Genomic DNA, 19413 nt, shown 5'->3' with positions numbered 1-19413 from the left:
TAGAATGAAACGTTGTATTGAAATATTTTCCTATACAGCTTAAAGAAAACAAAAAAGATCAACTGCAGTGAAATGCTGATAAAAGAGTATTTTCCAGCCTTAGTGAAACAAAATTGGAGTGTTTTCCAAAGAAGGTATAGATAGAAAAGAGAAATATGTTTCACTTGATTAGAAGGGAGAAGCATTTTCACCAAAGGGAAAGAGAAATTGGTTAATTCTCTGTAAAAGCTCAAGATCAATGACAGTAGTTCTTCAGTGCTTAAAACACTCAAGAAATGTACAGCCATTCCTTTTTCACTGCCATGCCCTAAGTAACTTTGATCACATCTGTAGTAAGATAGACTTACTTAGAAAATGCTTGTATTGCTGTGGTGTGAATTGCAGTGACCATTTAAACACAAAGCTAGATGGACTGATAGTCTCAAAACATTAGCGAGTAAGCTTTGTTCTTATATGTTCTTGAAATGCAATGAATTAGTCTTGGATTGCACATACTCCCTTAAGACCACAGAGCTACTCCAGTTTGTCCTTGCTATAATCCATAGGAATGTGAATATTATCACCATATAAATAGAGAACTAATGTTTATCACCAATGCCAAAGTTCTGTGACTCATTAGAGTGCAGCAGAAGGTTGGGTAGTTAGCAGTCAGTTCTAGGTAATGAGCAGAGTTTTCACTTACCAGTTAAATACAGTCTCAAAGAATGTAGCTAATGAAATCCCAGTAATCTCTTCCTCATCATTAGCAGTATCACAAAGATATCTACTCCCCTGATTCCTTTCTAGGGCAGCTGTAGGAAATACTCTATTCTCATTGCTTTCTGCTTGAGGTTAGTACAACTGAGAGCTCTTCTTTAGTGAGAATTTAGAATTTAAAGAATTTTAAAGAATTCTTTAAGTGAATTACAGGGGTGGCCTTTTGCACTGCACTGCTTTTAAGAATTTTGAAGTATGACATTCAGAAGATTGGCTATATTGCTTCGGATAAGACAAATCAGGAAGATGTTTGTCTTGGGGGCAAAAAACTTGGGGAAAAAGATGTTTTGTTAATGAAATTGAAATTCACTTTTAACTAGCAGTGGAAATAGAAAGAGATCAGAAGCCTTGTTGTAGGTAAGCGTGTTCAATGAGAAAAATGTTGAATTAGGAAACTGGATCTCTTATGTGTTGATTTCAGTATCAATAATTATTCATTTATTTGCCATTAATTAGAACACACAGCAACAATCCACAGACTTCAAAACCAAAGGCTATTTTAAACTTCATAGTAGACTAAGGCCTCCATGAAAATAGTATTTCCATTTTCTAAGCTTTAACAGCCCCAGTTAAGGCAGAGCACTATGATTAGTCTCTGTACAAAGGGTAAAAAAAAAAAAAAAAGATGCTGAAGAAAATCTCAAACTTGTCAAATGCGGCAGTTCTAATGACATTTTTGCAATTCTTTTGAACAGATGGAGCAGCTCAATTACTATGGGGAAAACTGTTGGGGTCGTCTTGGGGCTGAGAATGTTGAGTTAGAAAGTGTACTCTTCCCCCCCCCCTACTTTTCCATCATTTGACTAGGAAAAATGAGGTTACTTTTTATGTCTTCAGCATGTGTGAGTCTGTTACTTTTAAGACAGAGATAAAGGAGTAACTGTTTTCTTGAGCATAAAATTTATTTTGGATTTTTTCCTCTTTTGTTGTCTTCCCTGACCGAACCCTATTCTGCAACATTCCCTTTCTCTTCCCTTCTCTTTCTCCTCCATCTTGCTACTTGCATTGGTCTGGCTTTCTCTCCTTTCCCTTTTCCCTTTTCCTTTTTTGCTTCCTCTCCCCTTTCTCTTTCTTTTTCTTTCTTTCTTTTTCTTTCTTTCACACAAAGAATGATTTTTGTTTCTTCTCCTGTCTGCTCTAGTGATGTGCTGGAGGATGTCACTGTACGTGCCTCTGGAGATTGACAATAGGCAATATCTGCAGCAGGACTTGAGGTTGTTGCATTAATAGTAAGATAAGCAGATGGGAGAAGTTCACCAAGCCAGCACAATTTGTCAGCTTCAGATGCACCAGGAGAGTAGGACATTACCTTCCTTTTTCTTTTTTTTTTTTTTTTTTCCAAATTAAATATGTTCCCAGGAATTTGAGTTCACTCAGAGATATTGAACTATTTGTTCTTGTTGCGTTTTCACTCTAGAGCATTTGTTTTTAAACTATGAAACTCTGCAGCTGTACTGTGATCTTAAGTGAACTCAGTCTTTCTGTAATATTACCAACAGAGTTTAGGTTTTTTGTGACAAACAGAAGTTATTATTTCTCAGGCAACAGGCATGAGGGGAACTAATATCCAGTGATGTCTTCTATTGTGCAGCTGTATTACATTTTGATAAGGCAGAAGATAGTTCCACATTGATCAACCCTGCTATCCACTCACTCCAGAAACACTGCAAAATTTTAAAGTCAGTAAGATTTGAAGCAATTAACTTAAATTTGTGGATGTTGCTGCCCTTTTTTGTTTTGTTATATATATACATTTTAATGTAATGTCTAGTAAACTTTTATTTCCCCTGAAAGTCACGGTATCGAGATCTAAATGAATAGGGCACAATGGCTTGACAAAGAGGTTCCTGTTCCTGTTGTGCAGCTGCTAGCCAGAGAACACAAAGCAGGAAAACCAAAAGTAGGTGGATTGTGTAGATCAAGTGCTTGACTTTTCTTTGGTTTCTAATATCACCTTCTTGCCTGCCTTTTTCTGAGAAAGTTGGGAAGTAGGTGTGAGAATCTTATACACCACACAAAAAACTGCGTCCGACATTGGCTTTCAGCTATGGTTACCGTGTGCTGCAGCAGCATATTATCTCTCTGATGGCTGCAGAGGGAGAGCAGCCACTGCCCCTTTTTTTCCCAAGCTGTCACATAAACTGGTTTTTTTTTCCACAAGGCTGAATGTGCTGGTCCTGTGCTAAAGAGTTCAGGCTGAATTCTCTGTCCTTTTCAAAAACTGGCAATATTACAATGGGATCTTCAAACCCCTGCAGAAGTTGTGGAGAAACCTTTGGTGTTCTCCTTTTGTGCTCTACAAATAGGTGTGCAGGTGGTTTTTTCTTTTTGCTTTGTTTTTCGTGTTGGTGGAGGGAATTGAAAAGGCTGGGACAGAGGGACACTTATTCTGTGTATGCCGGTGGATTATTTCTCCCTTGGATTTTTTTGTCTTGATGTTTTTTATCTATTTTATTGCCAGTTCCAATGTTACCAGTAGTGTATTGTAATGTAGATCAAGAACTGTACCTCTGTTACAGGAATGTGACACTTTAAGAGTGATGTCAGATGCTGCCATTTTAAAATCAGAGTTGCAACACATGCAGAGGAAAGGGTGAAATATGAAATGCTTTTTCAGTTGGTTCAATTTGAAGAGTGATGTTGAATTGGAAAATGAATTGTGCTCTTTGAGATACTGTTTAGTAATTTCTGTCATGCTGTCCACTTCTGTTCCTTGGTCTGTTCTACATGGAAGACTTCTGGTTCAACTGTCACTTAAATACATGTTTGCAGATCTGAACCAGATGCTGTAGTCATGTTTTTAACCTCATCTGAGTATCTATTCTAGCATTATCTTACAGATTGTGGTTTATTTTTCTTACCCACTTCTAATATCGCTGACAAATCTACAACCTTTTTTGTCTCCTGGGCTCCTTGTATGTCACCCTCATCTCTGCTCTTGTAACCTGTGTTCTGCCAGCCCTTCTCTCTACTTCGTAGTATTACAGAGTATACTTCTATATTTCATTCTTTAGCCAATGGCCAGTGCTATGCCTCTTCTCTTCCTCTGCACCTTTAAACCTGTAACAGCCTCTGTGCTTTCGGTTTCCCAGGGTTTTTCCTTCTCTGGAACTTGCCATGTTACACATTTATCTTTGTCTGTTTTCTGCTGCTCATTTCTGCCTGGGCAGCCTCTCAGAAGCTGGAGGCTGGAAATTGCTGAATAAAAAGAATTTCATTAACAAACCATAATCAGGGTATGCTAAAGTACCTTTTCTTAGGGATATTGTCAAATGTTAAAATTGTCTGAACTGTGAAAAAGAGACAGAAACAGAGGTTGTACTGATCACTTCATGGTGTTTCCACTCAAACTGTCAGATAGTCTATACTAAATCCTCAGTGACTTTATTTTCTGGTAAGGGCTAAACATTTATTTCCTGGGGCTAAAATCTTCTCTACCTGCAACTAACCGTGCTGTATATAAAGTTCTTTGATGAAGAAGGAATAGATTAATCCATTTGTGAACATGTAGAAACCTCCTCAGAGGCTATTCTTCCAATCTAAAGATTGGAGCAGTGGACATAGGCTTCTCTTCCTCTTTCTTTCTGCCGTTGGTGCCCTTGGGCACCTCTTTCTCTGGTACCTACTCCCATGGTTTCTTGAGGTCGGAGTCAGAATTCCTCTTCAACCTGCAACTCTTCAGGGACATTATGAAGAAAATAATAAAAAGAAGAAGTTTCCTTGTTTTCAGAGCTGACTTCACTGGGTCAGGTTCATCTGGGTTTCTTAAACCATACCATTAGCTTTGAATAGTTTCCTGCACATCCAGTTTTGTTTTAAGCTGTTGGTACAGGCAGGAAAAAAAGGCTTTGGCTTGTGAAGATAGAAGTTTGAAAATGCTCATCAGCAATCTAAGTCTCGATTGTGTTCCTAATAGGGCCTCCTGAAGAAGTGTTACTCTGCCGAGGCTGCATACTTGTTCCAGCAGGACAAGTTCTACGATGTCAGCTATGACACTGGTGACAAGTCCATTCAGTGCAGCAGACGTCCAGATGCGTTCAAATTCTGGCTGATGTGGAAAGCATTGGGAACCACAGGCCTCGAGGAGAGAGTAAACAGGGCACTGGCTTTGGCTAGGTACCAGCTCACAATTTTGAATATGTCTAGTCTGTGTAATTGACCAAAATGTTGACATTGCTGATACTCCATATCCTGGAACAGACCACATTGTTACTCCCCCTCCCCTTTTCCTTTTGTATGTGTATAATAGGGGGAACTAATAGCAATAGTAATTAGTGTTATTACATTTGCTACCATATTTAATAGTAATTATTATTTTTAGCAGTAAGTATAGATGTTGGTAAACATAGAAGTCCAAATTATGCTCTCAATCTACATTATTTAATATTTATGTTGTCTGAACCACACATAGGACAGGTTACCAATACATCCTCTTCTAACTCATAACTGTGTCTTCTGGTGTTAATGTAAAAGCAGTCCCATATGCCAGGCTCTGAGCTGTGTCTAGCAAGAAGTGAATTAGCTATTCCTCTGTTTACTTCATTCCTCATGACTGAGAAAACACAGAAAGCTGATGGTGTGGGAAATTTTGTATGAGGACATTCTGTTAATGTTAGGATGTAGTAGAGGTATATGAAGGCATATTGTTCTGAGCTACTGCTTGTTTTTTTTTCTCAAGTTTGATGAATTTCTTAGTGTTTACGTTCTGTTAGGTACTGAAGCATCTTTTTCTTGTGATCTTCCCCTCACCTGCCCTGTTAAATTTTGCAAAGTTTTTGGTCTTTCAGATCTGAGTTTCACAACTGAATTCTGCAAAATTCTTGCTAGACGGTGTTTCTAAAGTGATGGTGATGTCCTAGTTTCTGGGGAGAAACTTTCATACACAGATTGTTTTATCTTCTGATAGAAGAAATAGTATTAAAATAAGACAACAGCCTATTAAAAACAATTCACTTGAAGTATCATATATGTTCGGAATTTATACAAAAGAAACCACAATGAAATCTTTACCAGTTCCTGGGCCAGCTACACACTACTATGAATCAAATAATTAATATTGAAAAACAGTCACCCATGTCATATTGCCATTTTATTCTTTTTATATGAACTACCAAGTTGAAAAGAATGTTTACTCCAGTGAAAATTGAAGGAATAGCCTCAGTTTAATAAAGTCGCTTAAAGAACAGGTAAAAATACCCATGACCTAAACCCAGAGTGAATTGGAAAGGAATGAAAAGGAAGACAGCAAAACCAGAAAAGCTCAAGTGGGCTGTGGCTTTTTTCTCTGTTTCTTGAAAGCCACTCATTATTTGGCCAGTTAAGTGTTCCTTAATATCTTCTGGTTAAATTGCACCTTGTTTTTGTTCCAAAGTGTTGTACTGTTCTGTGTCTGTACAGAGTAAGTAATTCATTGCTCTGTCAGTAGGAGAATTCAGCCTTATCAAGGTCACTGGCCAAGGTCATTTGACTGAGAGTGTAGTGATTAATGACCTTTCTGGGATCGATACTCCCTTTGAATGCTGGATTCAGCTGGTAGCCTTTCTAAGGAGTGTCTGGGTTGTCTCTTTCTTTTTTTTCCTTCTTCTTCTCTCCTTTAAGAAGAAATCTAATTCTTAGTCATTATCTGATGAAATATATTCTGTACAGTATCTGCATTGCTATCTTGAGTCTGCATGGACATGGGCACTATGCCAGGTTTCCTAACTACTCAACAGCTGTGCAGCCTTTTTCCTGATTTCTTACAGTAGGTGTTACTTAGATATTCCAAAGATAGTATTTCAATGTTCCTGAATGCATACCTGAATTAATTCTGGAACTAGTCCACTGGCTATAGAACTTAAGAGCAAGATTACTTTTCTTTCCCTATCACCAGTCAGAGCTGCCAAGGTTTTAAAGCAAATTGCACGCATGTATTCCTGTTGCATCAAACTTTTTAGTTATTGGCTATTCCATTAATTTCTTCTTGTTCTGGAGATGAATCATGTTTTCAATGTATTATATATCCCAGGAACATTGTGATGCTACCTATTTGGAAAGGCTTGTTTAAAAAATCCTACAGTAGAGCATCCTGCTGATCAGTTCACAATTTTTTTTCTCCTTTTTTTTTTTTCTTTTCCTCCCAGTTATTTTTGATGTGGGGATGTTGCTTTATGAAGTACACGAAAAAGAAAATAGATGTAAACTACTTTTAGAATACAACTATAACCACCACTGCGTTTTATGCTTCATCATCTTTGCTGTTTTTCTGCCCGATTCCTCTTCTGACACCCACTCTTAGCAGACATATGTCTACTTTCACTGCAGATCTCCACCCCTCATTTTCTGCAAGGATTAACCATAGCAAATGCTACTTCTCTGTGCACTCCAGTCCTCACTGAGACTCAAGTCCTTTTTTTATTTTCTACAATGGTGACACGGTAATAAAACTCCACTGTCAAGTGTGGAAAGATGCACAAAGTAAACTGCTCCACTGCCATCCAATGGTTCTAGCAAGATAAATCATGGGCGATGGATTTTCTAATGGCTGCCTTCTTAGGCTATTGGCAGTGTAGTTAAGAACATGATAAACAGTGTTGTGAGCTTGACTGACATCAGATATCCTATGTCAGATGGTGGTATTAAAAAAAAGCACTTCTGGTAGGAGAGAAGGGTTATTAAGCATTGTAAAACAGCTCTAACAATTAAAACCTAAGAACGAAAAATAAGAAGAAGGGGTGATCATCCATAGGATTCTTTTACAGGATTTATTAAAAAAAATTAAAAAATCGAGGGCCAATGTCTTGTGAATATTCTGCTGATTTGGCTGAATGCTGATTTTATGGCACAGACAAATATCTTTAATCAACAGGACAAAAGCACTGAGTGTGTTTTGTTTAAGACAATCCCCCTACAGAAGGAGGTTCCCCACAACACTCTCGCATGGTATCTAGCCTCCTCCTTACCTTTCAGCATGCCTCTCTTGCAACCTAAACAGTAGCGTGGGCATTAACAGCCAGATAACAAACAAATGCACACAGTAAGATCTAAATGGTTACAACAGAAAAGATCCAGAATCTGGGTCTAGTTTAGGTATCACTAGAACTTGTTCTAGTGAGAGGAAATATCTCAACAGTGCACAGTGCGACACAACTCAGAGCTGCACGTTGTGGGAACTGGCACTCCACCAGAGCAATCGTTTTGCAGGGATGTGTGCTAAGAGGTAATGAGTCACATGCATGATACTTGTTAATGATAAACAGCATGACAACTCCCCATGCTCTGTTCTAAAAAATGTTTTCCATCTAGGGTATTGTTCACCGCCTCCCTAGCCAACCTGTTCCTGCAGCTCATCTGCTGAATAGCAGGCAGTCCTTGCAGATACAGCTAGAGGTGTCCCTGTGGGGTCTGGTTTCAGACATGTGGGTAGGACCAAGGGAGTTTATTTTGACAGTATTCTTCTTCCTCAAGTAGCGGACAAAAGAATTTGTGTGATGACCAGTAATGCAGCTGCAGCAGGAAAAAGTCCAATAAATGCTACAAAAGAACAGATTTGTACACAATCTGTCTCAGTTTTATTACTGTTAGACAGCAAAATGTTCATTTAGATTTCAGGCAGTTAGTCCTTCATGTAGAGGACTAAAATTCAGTTGAAATGGAAAAGCTGTGTGAATTTGAGGTGTTATCTTTGGAGTTTTTCTTGGGAAGGCTTTGGGGGCAGGGCAGGAGGGGAATAAAGAGAGAAGTCCCAGCTATGTCAAAGTGCCCTCTTTGCTTCAGAATTCCTGTGTGATGTGTGCCAAGGCAAAGTTGAGGTCATGTTTTCAAAAAATGTTATAAATTGAAGCTGTTTGGATTCAAACTTTTGATTCAAACCCATTTTCCCATTGAAGGCTTCTGTGTTTTTCATACTGACAGGTGAAAAAGAAAAGAAATACTTAATGCATTGTTAGCATAGGATGCTCAGGGCTTATTGTGCATCAGCCGTGGTCACTGAATGGAAATGTGTGTTACTGTGTACAGTGTGGAACAAGGACAGTTCTGGGAAAATTGCTGGGCTTGAAGTACATGGAAACTCAAATTTTGAGCTAGATGGAGAGGTCCTTCTAACAGTAGTAGTGCAAGAGATGTCAGTGTGACCATGAAATAACATGGCAGCACAGCATCAGTACTTGAGAAGGAGATGGAGGAATTAATCTATAGAGAGCAACATCAATGGAAATGTGCACTGGGAAAGTTCACAGCCTGATGCAAATAGGATCAATTTGTGCCATGTGGCTCCACTGAAAATCTGTGCCTGAGGACAGAATTTGGCCTCTCCTCAGTGCTCCTTGGCTGGCTGTGGTCTTCATTTGTTTCCAGGAACTAATAGCTACTGCATTTTCACAGCAAGTGGAAATGAGATTTAACTCTGTGGCTTCGGGGGGAGGGAAGGGGGGAGGGGAAGGAAAAAAATAAAAGGAAGAAAGTTCAAGACCTTTGTTGTCTGTATGTATTGTTTTGTTCTGTGCTTTAAACCCCTGCATTTTTAACTACAGATACCTAGTTGAGGAAATTAAGAAAAGAGAGGGATTCCAGCTGCTTTTGGAGGTAAGTGAAGATGGAACTGAATTGTCATTGTTGGGGGGTGGTGTGGTGGTGTCTATTGTTTGATCTTGTTCTTTTTAGCAATTGCCAGTTTGTATTTGAAGTATATAATAATTTTACGTTTTGGAGATACACAGATATGATTGAACACACATGACAGGCTCCGTATTCCCTACCATCACTGTTTATTTTCCTAGCTTCTGGGCCTGTATTGCCTCAGGAGGTATAGATGGAGCACTTTTCTCTGAAAGCAAAGAGCCCGGCTGTGGAAATGCAGTGCTTGCCAGACTTAACAGATAAGACTGTGTGCTGGATGGAAGAATATTTTGATCCTAAAACCAGAAATTTTATCATTAAAGTCCATGTTTTTTCCTTAATTCTGTTTCTGCACCTATCTTTCTAAAAACTACCCAAAAGTTAGGGTTTTCACTCATCTTTACTAAACCAGTCAGCTTATTACCTCTCGGTGATACTGCCTGGGGAAGAGTGAGTAAGGAGGGTGGAACTAAAGTACTGTTTTTCCACCTATCCTATCCTCAGCGTTTTGGTTACTAAGGCTAATATCTGGGAATGTTGCAAAGATCAGTCATTTATAGAAAAACCTTCTGCACTGCTGGAAGTGTATGTGTGTGAAAGCTGGGTATGTAGCATGGGGAGGAAGAGAGCACATGGAGGAGGAAAGGAAAATGAGTAAGTGCCACACACACAGATAGACAAACCATAACGACGCAGATTCGATTTACACTTGCTGATGCCAAGAGCATTGCAGGTTGGGCTGGGAGAAATACAAAATATAAAAAATATTTTATACTGCTCATACAATAGAAACTTTTATCTTTAACTTAGGAAACTGCTGATTTGAAAGTACATAGTGGGAAACTTTACATGGAGTGAAGAATTTTGGGCCAGCAGCACATGATGGGATTACTAAGGTAGCAAGTCTGTTTAAAAGCTCTCAATTTTCTGCCATTGTATTACTTAACAGAGAGCCCAGATCTACTATAGATGTGAAAACTGTTGGTGGGAGCAGAGGCTGCTCTTTATTTGCTGCAGGAACAGGACACTTGGATTAAAAGTGGGATTGGAGGGAGTGCTATAGTATGGGCTATGAGAAGGAAGTTGAGCAAGGGTTAAGAAAAGTTTTCAGGAGAGCAGGGCAACAGGCAGTGAGAATTCAAAGAAAGACTGCTGGGAGGCTTCTAGGCCCAGTTATGTGAGCCCTTAATGGAAACTGGACTTTGGGCAAGAAGCTCAGGAAGATGATTCTCTGATACATGCAGTGAGGAAAGTCCAATAATGAGAAGCACTCTATGGCCTGGAAATACTACTCGCACTTGCATCATCTTGAAATCTCCTGTGGTATAATTGCTTACCTGCTTGGATAAGAGCTGTGACGAGATAATCAGAAATAGAGTGAAGCATGTCTGTGGGTAGTTAAGTTTTTCTAGGATGAATGATATATTCATAGGGGATGGAATATTTGATGTGTGAAAGAAAACTGAGATAATAAAAAAGGTAATATAGGCAATGGCAATATGGTAATATATGCCATCTGTCTACTCCTGCCATCTGATTTTAAGTAGTTTTAAAATAAACCCTGTAACAGCAAGCTAGTGCTTGTGCTCATGAGGAGGCTGCTACCTTTTCAGGGTCTGTGTTTATGTGTGTACTCAATTCGTGCTCTTTGGGGGAAAGAAATGGGACTCAAAAAGCTGAGCTTTATTTCATTCAGTGGCAGCACGTGGCAGGTTTGCATCTCTGTTCCTGCTGACAATGCTATTCTTCTTGATGATTAAATTGTATTTAATGTATTCTTTGAAGTGAGGCAGAAAATGATATGAGCAGTTCTCAGTGCCCTTTCATGAAAGAACATGCCTCAGCTGGTGGGCTCTCCTTGTTCAGGAGATTGCCTGGGATTATAATAGCATCTGCATTCATGGTGAGGGAAAGAGATGGTGTGACTCAGCTACCTTTTAACTTTTTTTCTTTCAACCAGTACTAATGAGGATGGCATGTGGGAGAGGAGAGGGGTGTGTGAGTTTATAATCTATGTTACAATCTGGACTGCAGTTAAATATTGTGTTGCAAATAATGTAGGTCAAGATTTGCTGAGTGGTCTAATAGGTGGTGTTGGGTGGGATTAGGAGTCACATCTATTCCTCGTGCTATCACTATCTGTACAGGTTAAAAAAAAAAAAAAGCTTCCAAATTAGCAGGTAATATAGAGATCCTGGCAGAATTTAAAGGCAAAATTTCTCTGGAGGGAAGCAGAGATGTGGAGTCTTAGTCTTTGCTCAAAAGGTCTGCTTAGATATTGGACAATATATATCCAGGCTATGGCACATACGCTGCAAGGGGTCCTGTGATTCTTATAAAATGTGGAAATTGAGAAAGCCAGCATTAACTCCAGCAGCGTGTAGTATGCTGTATGAGATATGATATAAAAGGAGGTTGGCGTCGTTCAGTAGAAAAATGACTAGGTGTGCAAGTGTTAAATGGTGACAAAAATTGAATTTGTGTGTTTTATGTAAAATATATCACAAGAAATTTCATTAAAAAAACCCCAACCCAAACAAAACCAACCGGAAAAAAAAAAAAAACCCAACCAAAAAACCAACCCACCCCAAAACCCAAGAAACAAAAAACCTAAAAAGAAAATGTTTTCTTGTCTTGTCGCTTCAATTTTGAAATCTGTATGTTATCTCTCTATGCCTCTCTTAAAACTTTGATTAGGAAAAAAGTGTTTGTGAACAAAGAGTTAAATATGTATATAGGAAGAAGAAAGGAAAAAGGAACCCCAAAAGGTTTCCTTTTTCTGGCAGCAGGAAGAAAAATGGATGATATGAAACCTATACTACTTATAGAACTACTTAAAAAAGGAAAACGGAAGTTGAGTTGGAGAAGTTTTAATGAAAAGAGTATAAGCTCTAAGGCTCTCCCCTCGTCCTTCCGCTCCAAAACAAAGTAGAACTCTTCGACGATCTATAATATATATTCCTGTACAATTTGTTATATTTCATAAGCAATCGCTTGTTCTCTTGTTTAGCCCGAGTATGCAAATGTTTGCTTTTGGTACATTCCACCAAGCTTAAGAAAAATGGAGGATGGACCCGAATTTTGGCAGAAGCTACACCACGTAAGTGTCACATGCAGTGTTATCTGTAGCTTACTGATTTATCTGTGTGCCAGATAAGAATGTGGAATAGCCCTTGGCTTTGCTTACCATTAACCTATCAGTAGGATGGGGATTTAATCCTTAAATACATGTTGGTAGGATTTAAGTTTGTTCTCTGTTCAGAAAAGGTTAATTAATTTTTTTTTTTTTTTCTTAACGTAAGAGATGCAAACATTTACAAGTATTCAGCTTACTATCAAAGCTGTTAGCAGCTGGCAGAATGAGCGAAGACAAACAGTGTTGTCTGCATCTCTCATCTGGACAGATTATTCATTACCTGTTTCAGACACTTAACGTTGTCCTTGGAACTTGTCCTTAATTATCTGTGATAATCTATGATACTGCAAGTGAGAAAGTGCTTAAGAGTACATTTCTGATGTTAAACAACCTATAAGTGACAACGGGAATACAATGGGAAAAGCTTCTTTGAGTGTTTTGGTAACTCTTTGCCACCCTGGTAGGAAGTCATGAACGTCTTGAAAAAAGCAGCAGTAAAACTTTGAAGTTACTAGTAGGGAATCAGTAGTTAAGACTTACTTAAGAAGCCAGTAGACACTGTGGTGTTATGTTTTACTGAATAAACTATTCTCTGAGGAATTGAATTTAACTCATTGTTTGCTCCTCTCTGGAGCAGCTTTGGTGTTTTGCATTTATTTTTTCCTAGAATTTGTTACTAGAAATTTAAACAAGAACATAGATGTGTATTCACAGGAATTGCTTTCAGTTTATGGTGGGTGCTGGGTGGATGGTGGATGTCTTTAGGGGTGCAGTCTTCCTTAACCCTGTCTATACTGTTTTGGAAAGTACATTTAACTTTTGCATTACCAAGCCATGCATAGCCACCATGTGGATACAAGGGCTTTGCATTTACCATGCTTTCACAAAGCATGGATCGGTCATAATCCTTTCATATGGGGCTTCCCTTCCTCTCGTTAGAGTGGAAGGCCTATGTATGTACATATGCACACACAGATTGCTGTGTAACAGCTCGTCTACCCATGGAGGAGTGAGGATTTGGGAAAAGAGCAATGGGAAGGCAAAAGTAATACTGCAGCTGCCACCTTTTGATTTATGTGTGCTATAGAAGGGACTGAGAAGGAAGGGATGAAGCACAGTGAATGGCTTTGAGAATGTATGTTGTGAGTGGCTTATTGAGTGTCACTTACTGGTTCTTTGCTGTGCTGCTCTATGGTGCTTCCAGTCAGGGTGCCTGTCTTCATTTTATGTACCTATATAGGTAGACTGATGCTGGAAATGCAGATTTCCTAGCCAGTTTTGTGGGAGAGAACTTTAGGGGAAAGGAGCTTGTGTGCAATTTCTCCCAAGAACTGAGCACTGCTGCAGATCTCAACCACACTTTTCACAGGCAAGGTGACATTTTCTTGATTCTTATGCTGCCTCTGATGAAGCACTAAGAAACCCCAAATTCTAAAATATAACCTATTTTCCTCCTCACACAAAAGCCTGGGGGAAAAAAAAAAATCAACCACAAACCAGACCAAAACTCACTAGCAAAGCAAGGTACTGAATGGCATAAATTCTTCTCCCAGAGGAAACAACGAATTATGAATGTTAGCTGTGTTGCTTTAGGCATTGCTGGGAAGTTCTTGAACACTACAGAAATGAGCCTGTACAGAACCAGAACATGTTATTTCACCTCCCTGATTCTCTACAGGGACAGGCCTGAGGTTACTTTGCTTTCTGGATAGTGAGGCCCAGTTTGGGGCACAACAGGTGTCAGTGAGCAGTTGGTCCCAAAAATAAGACCAGCTTGACTTTTCAGGCTGATGTCAGTTTCTTCTAACATTGCTGATGCAAACAGCATCATCATTATATTACATTAATCAGTACAAATATATGTCTGGGCAAGAACGAATGCATTCTGATGAGCAAGGTTTAAGAAGATGAAGACTGGAGAGGTTTCTGTATTATGTCATTGATGGGCAGATGGGGATGTGTACAGTTTCTCGAGTGCAAGTGCTTCTTGAATATTCCCAGCATTTCACTAAAATGAGCATTAAAATGCTTTAATTCACAATTTGTCTTTTCACACAACATTTTAACATCAGTTATTCTGTTTATCCAGAAATCAATTTTCCTTTTTGTTGACCTGCATATCTGACAATAATTAAGGAAATGTATGTCTTAAAAATCCCTTGAGCAAGTAATGGATTTTATTGAACCACTTGTTCAGCAATATTGCTCAGAATAACATGCTGTCTTCCACGGTTAGTTATGTGAGTTTTAGTGCTGGTGAAAGTTGTTAAGCAAGTAGCTCTGATCTCAAGTCCTCAGCTTCGTGAAGAATTTGCATAGTCCTATGCAAAATAACTCTGAAGGTTTTCTGCTGTACTGGCTCTCCTCCAGCTTCCATGGCCCACTTTATGTGGAAATGTGTCAGTGCTGACTGTATTGCAGCGTGATACTTGATTCTGATGTCAGTCTTCTAGCTGTCCTACATAAGCTCTGTCTCTCAGAAGCTTCCCCCTACCCCCACTGTGATAGGCTGTTTGTTTTAAACTCCAAGGCCTTGGACTTTAGGTATAAAACGAAGCCCTATTTAGAGGCTCCAACACGCAAAAGAGAAAGGTGATAGGAAAGAGTGGCCTGAAGGATTTGAGACAGCCACTGGCTGGTCATTTGACTCATCACCCGAACACTTTAGGATTAGAGAAACAACGTGATGGTTGGAAGTTAAGAACAGTATAAATGGTACTCCATTACCCAGTGAAACTGGGAGTTCCGTGCACATCCACGGTCTGACACAACTCTCATTTTTTTGGGATTACTGTAGGAATTGGCTGTGTAGTGAAACTGGTTCTACAGACAGTACAGCAAGGCTTTGTATGCGATTGAGTGGTCCAGGATAGTTCATGCCCTGAACATTTTGCAGAATGGGCATAGCAGATGGCATAATCCATACAGGAACCTGTGATGTCAGGTATTTTTCAGTGACATTTTTCACAACTGAAGAGGGATTGATTGTTGTAGAAACCATACAAATGGACACTCTGTGGTAATTGGGGAGCTGCTGATACATTTGACCAGAAATATTTGTAAGTGGTGGTATTTTGTCATTGCAAACTGGGGGCAGTTGTTGCTGACCTGGATCTAACATAATTGAGGGATGAGGGATCAATGGCTTTGCTCATACTGTACATGCCCCTTGGTGGTATTTTTTCTTCTCTTCCTCTTGTGACACACTTGAAGATTTACTTTGTTTACTGCTGAGGATAGTCAGTGTGTCACAGAGAGAAAAGTGTAACTGGAAATTACAAGCTGGAAATGGAAGTGAAGGAAGTAAAAAAAAAGGAAAAAATAGAGTCCAGAACATTCCAATTTTCATATTTTTTTTCCATAACCATAAATATCTATGTATATTCTTACGTGTAACAATCTTCTCTTCAGAAAAATCATGTTTCTCAGCTTATGCCAAAGTGTCTCCAGATGATGTAGAATTAGCTGATTGATAGTGTCTCTGGAAAGCCTCCTGACAGCACAGAGGGTGCTAGGGCACAAGGAAGGGTTTGGAGGGATGCATCTAAAACTATTGCCATCCCGTTGCTAACCCAGACAGCCAGCCATACCTTGTGCATTTTGGATCAGCTTGTAGTCTGCTCAAACAGCGTAATCTAGAAGACTAAGGAGACAAAGAATTAACCATCTTTAATGGTGTCCTCCTCCTGCAGGAGCTTGACTTTGCTGAAGGATCCTGGAGTGTAACCGTAGGTAGACTACTCTGTATCGAATACTGCTTAGCAAAGAAAGCTAGTGGTATATTGGCAAGTACTACTTTAGACCTCAAAATGTTAATGTGGTTAAAAAAGTGTCAGAAGGTTCCTAGTAGGTCTTTCATGCTTTACTAAACTTTGCCTGGTCTGTAGTTCTAAATAGCATATGCCAGAGTATCAGACTCTCAATAGTTTAGTTTCAGTAGTTCAGCTTTTATACACAGTTGTTAGTTTCAATTACTCAAAATTCTAGCATCTCAGTGACAGACTCTATTTGTGTGATGTGTTTGGGGTGTTTTGTTTTGTTTGCTTCCTGTCCTTTTGTAGATTTTTGGCCAAATAATACAAAATTTATTGGCAGTATTAGAAAGCTCAGGATATGATTTCATGCTAAAACCTATATAGCTTGGAATGCCATTTTTGCCCCTCCCCTCTTCCCCTTAGTAAAAGGTAATCTTATTCTTCCCCCTCCCCCCCAAAAAAGGAAGAATATGGCTGTCTGCTGTCTGAAGGCATATTTGTAAAATAGCCTGTCATGCTGACTGGTGTTGTGATACATTTATATAATGAGAGGTTTCATATCAAAGCAGAAATGTTAGGAGGTTGAAGTGGTGTTGCCTTGGCAACCTCTGAATCCTGTGGTCTTTGTGGTATAAATCAAACACTAATCAAGGACCCGATTCAGTATTCTTTATGTATTCAAAATTCCTGTTGACTATGGTATGAGGTTTGAATGGGGAGGGAAAACAAGACTTCCAGTTGGTTGTATTAGTAATGTTTGCCCTCTATATTTTGGAAGAATAAGAGGAAAATGACATAGATTATAACCACAGTATTAAATGCAGAGAGCCCAGGTTTATGCACAAGAAAGGTCCCCAACATATCACTGCAAGTGTTTTTCTACTTGGGATTTTTGTTCAAAATGTTGTTACTTGAAGCCTGGCATCCTTGTGTACTATACTTTGAGTTTTTCTGACACTTGGATAAGAAAACAATTAAACAATATTTTAATGTGTGTGTTTGAAGAGTAATGGTAGAGACCCATTTCTGTGAACTTGGCTTACGTGAGTAATTTTTATGGTAACAAGTAGCCTAATGACTCTAGCATCTAGCTCTGACATGAGTTTCTGTAGAGGGCCACATCAAAAGACAGGAAAATCAATAGTAAGATTTACACAGAAGTACATGGGAGTTAGATTGTCTAATTCATTGGCTTCTATGACAAGGTGACACATATAGTGGATGAGGGAAAGGATGTGGATGTCATCTACCTGGACTTTAGTAAAGCCTTTGACAGCATTTCACACAGCATTTTCCTGGAGAAACTGGCTGCTCGTGGGTTGGATGCGTGTACTCGTTGATGTGTAAAAAAAAAAACGGCTGTTTGCCTGAGCCCAAATTATTGTGGTGTATGGAATGAAACCCAGTTGGCAGTCGGTCACAAGTGGTGTTCTCAGTATTGGGCTGATTCTGTTTAACATCTTTATCAATGATCTGGATGAGGGGATCAACTGCAACCTTTTTCCCTTCACAGGAGGCATATAACCCTTCAGGGTGGTGAAGCATCCCTGTGTTCATACATAATACGTTAGTGGGTGTTGGTCTGTCCTCCCAAGTAATAAGCAATAGGACAAGAGGAAATGGCCTCAAGTTGCACCAGGGGAGGTTTAGATTGGATATTGGGAAAAATTTCTTCACCCAAAGGCTTGTCACACATTGGAACAGGCTTCCCAGGGAAGTGGTTGAGTCACCATCCCTGGAAGTATTTAGAAGACCTGTAGATGTGGCACTTAGTGGTGGACTTGGTTAGTGGTTAGACTTGATGATCATAAAGGTCTTTTCCAACCAAAATGATTCTATGATGCTATTGAGACTGACAGATCTGGAGCTGTTCATCAGTCCTTTGTGAATACTGTATACTGTAAGTTGGTCTAATTGCTTATGATCCCATGTGCTTTCTTCTTGTATTGAAATAATATAATAATGTAAAAATATGTTTGGAAAAGAACAGAAAGAGAAAGTGTGTCAGGTTCTGTCGCTGTTGGTTTGGTTTTGTGGTGGTCTGTTTTTTGTCGCCTCACCACCCCCACCCCCAACCTGTGAGGATTGTTAAGAGATGGTGCCATCCCTTAAACTTTTGCTTTTTCTTAAAGCAGTCTACAAATCTGTTGTGGACTTCAAGAAAAAAAGTAGTTCTATAATTGGAAGAGATTGGTTTGGCAGGTCTAAGAGAAAGACCCCAGGGATGGATTGTCATTTCAGCGAATCAGATGGGGACCTCTGAAAGGGTAGGGGTTTTCTAAAGAAGTTTGGTTTGTCAGGGAAATCTTCAGCGTTAAGAGAAGCTCCAGATTCATCCTGCATGACTTGAGGCAGTTACCCCAAGGAAGCTACTTGAGGAGTTTGCACAGTTTCCCTCCATCACATGGAGAAGGTGAAGGGGAACTCCTAGATCATAACTTAGGCAATCTACAGTTGGAAGCACCCTTGGGAAAGACTTGTCAGTCTTTGTTATTCAGGAGGGGAACCTTAGGGATGCCAGGATCCTAGCTCAGCTGCTTTAGTTCATAAACACAAGCAAGAAGAACCCAGAATACTCCGCATGCTGTGTGCTGTTTTAAGCCTCTATCTCACAAGCTCCTGGAGTGAAGAGCTGTAAAATATCCTCCTGATTCAATGGACCCAGCTGAATTCTCAGTATTGTGTTCAAGAGGGGCAGAAGTGTATCGTTGGAGAGGTGAGAGCAAGAGGCCCACTTAAGACAAGGCTGTGGGCAAGGACTTTAGTGGGGTGAGGCACAATAAACCCCAAAACCAGAAAATGAGGAATACATTAATGACCAGGACATATATTGTAGTGTGACCATTCCTCAGCAGAGGATGGTGCTCACAAATTTAATAAAATAAACAGTCACCTGTTAAAGTAACAACATCTCTTATTTTGCAACTACTAATATATAATATACAGCAGCAGAATGAATAAATTCTTTGTAGTTTAGTTGCATATAAGTGACTGTTATTGTTAAGAAGATCTGAGCATAAATGAGAAAGAACAGTACAGTGTAATATAATAGCAGAGAAAAATCATAGCAGTGTTTCAGTACCTTGTTAATGAGGGATTTGCACAATTTCCTCTTTAATATGTTTTAATCCTGCAGTTTTATATAACTCATCAGTACAAAAGTGGCTG

At 39.3% G+C, this 19413-nt stretch overlaps 1 protein-coding gene across 1 annotated transcript in view; it reads left to right on the top strand.

Annotated features, from left to right (window-relative positions):
- The window catches only part of GADL1 (glutamate decarboxylase like 1), an 83113-nt gene that overhangs the window by 33240 nt on the left and 30460 nt on the right, over positions 1–19413 (top strand). Inside the window, 3 exon segments of the mRNA XM_030503748.1 lie at positions 4673–4872; positions 9270–9321; positions 12365–12454. Coding sequence (XP_030359608.1) covers positions 4673–4872; positions 9270–9321; positions 12365–12454 — 342 coding nt within the window.

This window comes from Strigops habroptila, chromosome 1 (assembly GCF_004027225.2).
Source record: "Strigops habroptila isolate Jane chromosome 1, bStrHab1.2.pri, whole genome shotgun sequence".
Taxonomy (NCBI): domain Eukaryota; kingdom Metazoa; phylum Chordata; class Aves; order Psittaciformes; family Psittacidae; genus Strigops; species Strigops habroptila.
Note: the sequence above shows the minus strand (reverse complement) of the source record. Positions and strands in the feature narration are given on the sequence as shown.